The 7718-nt window shown below is 34.8% G+C and overlaps 1 protein-coding gene across 1 annotated transcript; it reads left to right on the top strand.

The window, feature by feature from the left end:
• The first annotated feature begins 674 nt into the window (after window positions 1-674).
• On the top strand, window positions 675-7487 carry LOC145306364 (zinc finger protein 236-like). Its single transcript, XM_080148454.1, has 6 exons — window positions 675-2571; window positions 3395-3476; window positions 5018-5084; window positions 6490-6562; window positions 6960-7126; window positions 7381-7487. The coding sequence occupies exons 1-6, from the start codon at window positions 2519-2521 to the stop codon at window positions 7485-7487; spliced, it is 549 nt and encodes a 182-aa protein (XP_080004580.1). The 5' UTR covers window positions 675-2518.
• The last annotated feature ends 231 nt before the right edge of the window (window positions 7488-7718 follow it).

Here is a 7718-nt window from a genome sequence, read left to right as displayed (position 1 = left end):
TGCGACTTAGGCTGAGGCTTATTGGGTGGCTGGGAAAGCCGTGCAGCTGATATTTATGCTTCTTTAAGCTGATGGTGGCTGGGCTGCCAACCACTGCCAAATAACATGTATAACTTTTCTAATTCTTCTTAATTTTAAAAGGTGTGCAATAAAATATAGTTGACACCCCCTTTGGCTGTTTTGGGGGCTGTAGTAGAGGTTTGAACCATCAACTGGAGTGGATAAATCCCATATCTGGATAAATTACTTCAACTCAACTAGTTATGATTAAAATCTTAGAAATCCAACAATAATAAAGGATTGACATTTTAAAGTATGCTGGTGCGAAATCTTTCACCCTTTTGGAGGATTTTCTAACAAATTTGTTCCAAGAAACAGAAGTTGTTATCCACAAAAATAAGAAGGAATTTGTAACTTTTCAAATTAAGCTACATATAATACTAGCGGCTTCGCCCCTAGCCTCTAGGGGCAGTGCCCCAAGAGGTATAATTACATCTTCTATTACCTACCCAGCCGAAAAAAATGTGAATGGATAGCTAATTTTCGTAAATAAATGGCGAATTCGCAACATTCATAAAAATTCGTAAAAATTTGTCAAAATTTGTAAAATGTCATAACAAAAAAATTGGGGGGGGGGGGGAATTTTGTTTTTTTGAGGGTTGGGGGTGTCCCACCCATCAAAAAAATAGCCTAAAACCACCACAGGACCAGTATATTCCCTGAAGAGTATAATCTGATATGTTCAGTGGTTACAGAGATCTTAAGGGACAGACGGACGGGCGGACGGATGGACAGACATCATTCTACTTTGTATTATAGATATACTAGCAGCTACTCCCCTAGAGGCCTCTAGGGACGCATAAAATTGTTTCTCTTCAATTTATGTTAAAATCTGCTATTAACAAAAAAAAATTTTTTCGCCACTATATGTTGTTAGTTATGTTTTTAGCTAATTGCAAAAAATATCCAGAAGGCTGCGTTTTTTTAAATTTTTGGCAATTTCTCTGGGGAGGGTTGTGGTACCCTAACCAAAAATGATTATAAACCTTCCCAGGACATATGGGAAACTACCCTGTAAAGGTTAACCATACCGGTTCATTGGATAGCGATATCCTTCGGTGCAGACAAACAGACGTCCTCTTATTTTATATTATAGATTAAGGGCAAAGGTTTTGAGCAAGTTATGGTAGCCGCCTTCGAACAAACTTACAAACAGTTGTAGTTTGAAAAGTTAAAAATTAGCATGTTTTAAATGGATGTGTACGGTCTTCCTGGCAACCAGGGTGTCGGAGCCGTTTAATTTTGATGCGGCTCCGCGGAGCCGTATCTGGAAATACGGCTCCGGCTCCTACCTTAAAATTAATATATCAATTTTTGTTCATTATTGAATTTGATAAAATAAAATAAATAATATAAAATATTTTGTTTTTATCTGATTAAAGCTATATAAAAGTAGAAGGATGTGTGTCTATTTGTTAAGTAACAATAGTTTGTCAGTTTATCATATGGAAAAAGACCGTTGCCAAAATATAATATTACTTTAAAAAATCATTTTTGGCTAATCTGGAGCCGGAGCCGTTTTTAACGAAAAATACGGCTCCGGATCCGGCTCCGGCTCCACCAAAAATGTTCCTGCTCCCGGCTCTGGCTCCGAAACACTGCTGGCAACCATTATAGAGTTGCTTTTCTTTCCAAATTGACATAACTGTTGCAGGAATCATCATCTAAAGTTTAAATCGATAGGGCAAATCTAGCATGTCCACATGAACGAATTGAGCGTATTATAGAAAAGCTTCGTTTTAAAAAAGAGCACAATTTGAAAGTTATAAAAAAAAACAGACCGCGCAAAAAACGGTGACGGATTTGGTTGGCTCGGTTTATGAGCTCTCTGCCGACGCTTCCCAAGCCTGGTTCTAAAGACACAGTGCATGTAGTCACGTGTGTTGCTACCTAAGCCTGGTTCTAAGGACGCAGTTCATGCAGTCATGTGTGTTGCTATCTAAGCCTGGTTCTAAGGTCGCAGTTCATGTAGTATTACATGCAATGCTGCCTAAGTGTGGTTCTAAGGGCGAGGTTCACATACATACAATCCTTCCTAACCTGGTTTTAACGACCAGTTTAAATTATATGAATTATAAATGGTATTTATTTTTTAGTTAAAACAAATGTGATCATCAAAACCTTAAACTGTGATTTATATCAGTCCAATTTTTAATAATTTTTTATGTCATATGATACCTAATATAATGTATTTTTAAAATTGTTTCTTGTTTGCTTAAAATGTATTATCTGTTATTAGGGCGATTTGGGACATTGGACTGTAAATTAAATATAGTGGTACCCAAAGTTTCATAACTAAGTTATCGTATTTGTTTGCTCAAAAACTTTGGGTACTTTTATTGAAACTATAGGTTCAAGTCTAGTTCAGTCCAAAATATTTCATTTTATAATTAAAAGAAGATGAAATTGTGAGTAATAAAGTTTAAAATATTCTCTTTCAGATATCTAAAATCATACAATGTACAATGAGAAAAAAAGAAAACGCCGCTCTTTTGAAAACATAGTTCTAGGAAATAAATGGTATAAGTCAATACTAAATTCACCCCTAACCCTTCCCTCCAAATAAAAAACATATATTTTACCACCGTCCCCCATGAAAGATTTGACCCTAATTTTGTGGGATGCATTATTCAACTCTAAAACCTCTAGAACCCCACAAAAAAATTCGGATATAGTCCCTTTTGTGACAACGCCTCTAAAGGGGCGTAACTTCGTGTTTTCGTGCTTATCTCCTATTTCTAGCCCCTGCGGGGGCTCTAAACCTGCAAGGCCAACTGCCTAGACCTGCAGGGCAATCACCTTACCATAACATTTTATAAGCCATTGTGAAAATACGACGAAACACCCCTTAAGAGGCATCGCCACGAAAGGTTCTATACCCAAAATTTTCTACTGATTCGCGTCATGTATTGCAAAGCTACTAGTTTTTACAAATTAGGTGATTTCTTTACCCCACACACAGAAGTGTTTATTCTGCTCAAGATTCATTTTTTTTCCCTGCTGCAATTTTAAAAAAATTTCCCTCTAGTTTTTTCCAGCAAGGAAGGGGGAAGAATGGAAAAAATTTTTAGAACAAATTCTTTTTTTTTATCAAGGAGAGGAGAAAAATGGGAAAAAATGTTTACAGTAGGTATTAATTTTTTATCTTAATACCTATTCTCTTAATTTTTACATTTTTTTCCCCCACATCTACATATTTTTTTTTTACACCCCCTTTGGCAGGTCAAATTTGCAGAATATACACCCCTGCCCTCATAGTTCCCCCCCCACAAGTTACCACCCCTTAATAAAAAAACTGGAAAAGAGCTTATACCCTTTATTAATGTTGAACAGGCTGTAACTTATGCTCTGAGACTTTTGATACAACTGCTACCTGTAACAAACACAAATACAAACATGCTAACCAATATATACAGGTTATTATCCTTAGTTGTAAGTAACAGGATGGCTGTCTATCTATCTGGAACCTCGGGACAGATATGGTTCTTATTTACAGTAAAGCTTACTATAGGTTTAGGGAAAGTTTATAACTATTTGTTGGGAGGGTTTACGTACCCTCTTACTTTCTGCGGATAGTTTTTTAGACCATGCAAAGAAAACGAAGTAGTGGGTTTCGTCGTATTTTCACAGTAGCTTCTGATACGTTATTTTAGGTCAGGTTAATGTTAATTATTGTCCCGCAGGATTAGGAAATTGGCCCCGCAGGGTTGTAGCCCACTTCAGGGGCTTAAAATAGGAGAAACGCTACTGTGAAAATACGACAAAACCCACTACTTCGGTTTCTTTCCATGATCCATACTTTTTTATTTGTAAAAAAAGATAAAATACGATACATGGTTTTTCGGTAGTACTAAGTAACGGTTCTATACATCGGATGTATGTCCTTAAACAGTAGGCATCCTTTTTAAAGCCGTTTTGCAAAACAAATTTACTTACAATTTTGTTTAGACTTTTACAACATTTAAATTCTGTCTTTTCAGTTCTGACACTCTACAAGTGTTTATGTTCGTTTGTCCTACCGTTTCAGAGCTTTGCTTTTATGAATGTTGTCACATCCTTGTTTTGTTTTAGTTTTCACTATGTAATAGACTATAAAAGTTGGAAAGATTTTTAATCAATATAATAGATTTGAAATCTGCATAAAATTTTAAGGATTTTTTATAAAATTAGTTTTTTACATAATTCTTTATTTAAAGGCGCAAATACAAATTAAGTTAAATAATTTTGAGATCTGTGATTGGTGGATTGAAAACTATCTTCGCTCTGATTGGAGAAGCTTAAGTGACGTACATCATTCAACCAATTAGAGCGTAGGTAGTTTCCAATCCAGCTATCCTATTGGTCAAAATTTATTAACTTAAATCGTATTTGCGCCTTTAAATAAAGAATTATATAAAAAACGAATTTTATAAAAAATCCTTAAAATTTTATGCAGATTTCAAATCTATTATATTGATTAAAAATCTTTCCAACTTTTATAGTCTACTATGTAACCATACTCACAGATTAAATACTCATTTATTAAAAAAGACATGATGATTCCTATGACAGTTAGGTTTAATTTAGAAAGCGTAGTAACCCTATGATCATTACCAGAAAGTCAGTACGTCCTTTTTAAAACATGTTTTGTGTGTTTCTTGGCTGCCATTGAAGATATACAGCTGAAATTTTTATTGAAGATTCCTACTATATATGTGCATCTACACTACATTATTTTGTCCGTCTGTCTGTCTGTCATGCTTGAAAAGACAAAAACCTTGTTGGGGAAATGTAATTTTCTCAACTGGAGTGTGATATTAGAAAGACAGTTGAAATTTTCAGTCATGATTCCTAATATTTATACGAATATGCTCAATACATTATTTGTCCGTCTGTCTGTCGGTCATACATACATGTCGGACATAAACTATATTATTTTAGTTGAGAAAGTCCATGAAAACTATTCTTGTATGTTTAGTGTTCACTGTGTGACCAGACTCCAAGATCAAATATTGAACTAGAGGCCCACAGCGCTACCTGCTCAGGTTGTTAAATGCATTGATCATGCATTTTTAGTAACGAAGCTACTCTATAATTCACTTTGTCTGTCCGTCATTCCGTAACACTTTTGGGGAATATGTGATTTTCTCGGCTGCTCATAGACGTCCAAGGGGGGGGGGGGTAATGGGGCGATTACCCCCCCCCCCCAAACGATTTTGGGGGTACCGCCAAATTTTTTTTCATTTTACCCCCCCACCCCTAATTTAAAATTTACCCCCAACCATTTAGAAGGGGGTATTTACCCCCCCCCCAAAAAAATAAAAAATCTGTAGGTAATAAAAAAAAATTTTGCGTTATTAATACTATATATTTAACTAGCGGCTACGCCCCTAGAGGACACTTGAGGAGGAGAGAGTCGAATTTAATAATTAAATTTCTTATTTTATATTTTAAAAGAAAAAGTTTAAAAAAAAATTTTGGGGGGGGGGTTCCCCCCCCCCTCATTTTTAGTTTTAGTTAAAAAAATGAAAAAAAAATTTTTTTGGGGGGGGGATTTTTCATTTTTTTTGGGGGGGGGTTGGGGGTGTCCCACCCCCCAAGAAAATAGTTATAAACCTTCCCAGGACCTATGAGAAGCTACCCTGTTAAGGAGAACCCGATCGGTTCAGCGGTTAGCGAGATCCTTCGGTACAAACACACAAACACACAGATATCCTGTTACTTTAGTATAATTTAATAAAATTTAAATTACCCCCCCCAAAAAATTTTACCCCGGGGGTAAATTTTTTTTTTTGGGGGGGGGGGTAAACTAAATTTACCCCTGCCAACAGATTTCAAGGGGGGGTAATTACCCCCCTCAAGCAAATTTTACCCCCGGGGTAAAATTTTTGGGGTGGGTAAAAAAAATTTGCGGCGCGCTTCGCGCGCCATTTTACCACCCCCATAAACGAATTACCCCCCCCTTAAAAATACTTTTACCCTCCCCAAAAAAAAAGCTTGGACGCCCCTGCGGCTGCTATTAAAGATCACGACCTATGCCTGGAAGTTCTTAATGTGCATGCATGATAATGAATTAGACCTCTGTTGTCCAAAGGCATTCCCCCCTACTCTTACTGTTTAATTTTATGTATATCGCGCACCTCACATAACAGTAGTAGGAACTAGTTTTAATGTCTTTAGTTGTGACGCGGTTTTCGGCCGATATTCAAACATATCACCTACCCAATAAACCGCGGATACGTTATGTGGTATGTTTCAAGCTTTAGATTTTCATAGCTACTTAATCGATATAAATATTGTTTTTCATTTTAATTTTATATCTTTTTCTTTTTAAGTCTTATTAAGAGATGGTTTTAAGGCCATTTTGTTTATGCTCTCCCCCATCTAAAAAAAATTACAGAAGAACCCCTCTTTATGCTAGGGAAGCAGTCGCAAATTTTAAATATTTAGGAAATGTGGTTGAAAAAGTTGAGATTTCTAAAGACTGGAGGATGGAGTATGTTTGTTCAATTTGTTTAAACAGGTAACAATGACATTATAAAGAAAAGCTTTTCTATTATTAGGGTCTGTACGTCCTTAACGGATAAATCTTATCGTTAAGATTATCCTTTTGATTTCAAACTTTGCAGGTGATTCCCGTAACAGTTAAGTACAATCGTTACTTGAAATTTCGTCCGTCCATTTAAAACATGCTGATTTTTAACTTTTTGATAATAATTTTTGTATGGTATAATTTTCCTGTTCATGTTATTTTTTTAATTATGATTCCTGGGACAACTAGGTGCAATATTATAGTGTAATTAAAGTAAACTTAAACTTGGATTAAAGAAAAAGTCAAGATACATACCTACTACATTATTACTTTATTCCAATTCATTGTTCCTATACTTAAAGATTATTATTGTATAATATTTTTTTAGATTTGCTGAAAGAACAAGTTTAACAGAACATATTTTAACCCATCAGATTACAAAAGCTGAAGCACTAGAATGTTCTTTATGTGGAGAAGATTTTAGAACCATGGATGAATTGAATGTACATATTGATGCTTGCTTCCCTTTGAAGGAAGGGAGTAGAGCAATTAAAGGTAATCCGTAACTAAAAGTAACAGGATGTCTATCTGTGTGTCTGTCTGTCTAACTTGAGTAAAGCAATTAAAGGTAATCCTTATTCTTTATTTTATTCGTTGGCTTAATAACTTTTGGGACTTATATTTAATTTAAACTGGTTGGTTCACAAAGTTGGATGTACATCAATTTATCTGTCATTGTCTTATCCCCTTAGATTCCTGAATCATTTTTAAATTTCAATAAAACTACCTAAGGATTTTTTTATATTAAGGTTACCAATTAACAGAATCTCCATGTATGGATTGTCAAATGAAAAATGAGATAATTAAGAATTTTGTTATCAAATTAAAAGACTTGCAACAAAAATACAAGGAATAAAATATATCTTTTTATGGTATAGTATCAAATTATTGACATATTTCCGTGGATATAAAAATGAAAAATCATGATATTTTGTTAGCGCAAGCCGTCGGCTCCTTAGGGTTTAGAAAACTGGTTTTAATGTTATAATTTTTCAGTATATTAACCGCGAAAGCTGTCTATGATACGATGCAATAAATTACTATCATAATTTTTTTATTACAAATCTAAGATATATTTCATATGAAT

Source organism: Acartia tonsa, chromosome 14 (genome assembly GCF_053477335.1).
Source record: "Acartia tonsa isolate MP-2025a chromosome 14, ASM5347733v1, whole genome shotgun sequence".
Taxonomy (NCBI): domain Eukaryota; kingdom Metazoa; phylum Arthropoda; class Copepoda; order Calanoida; family Acartiidae; genus Acartia; species Acartia tonsa.
The sequence above is the reverse complement of the archived record's forward strand: the minus strand, read 5'-3'. Positions and strand labels throughout refer to the sequence as shown.

What these genes read in the sequence shown, in the direction of transcription:
- LOC145306364 (XM_080148454.1), top strand. Translation starts at nt 2,519, where the DNA reads ATGTACAATGAGAAAAAAAGAAAACGCCGCTCTTTTGAAAACATAGTT. An exon ending in ATGCTAACCAATATATACAG is followed by an intron (nt 3,477 to 5,017) that starts GTTATTATCCTT and finishes TTGTATGTTTAG; the next exon opens with TGTTCACTGTGTGACCAGAC. An exon ending in CCACAGCGCTACCTGCTCAG is followed by an intron (nt 5,085 to 6,489) that starts GTTGTTAAATGC and finishes TTAAATATTTAG; the next exon opens with GAAATGTGGTTGAAAAAGTT.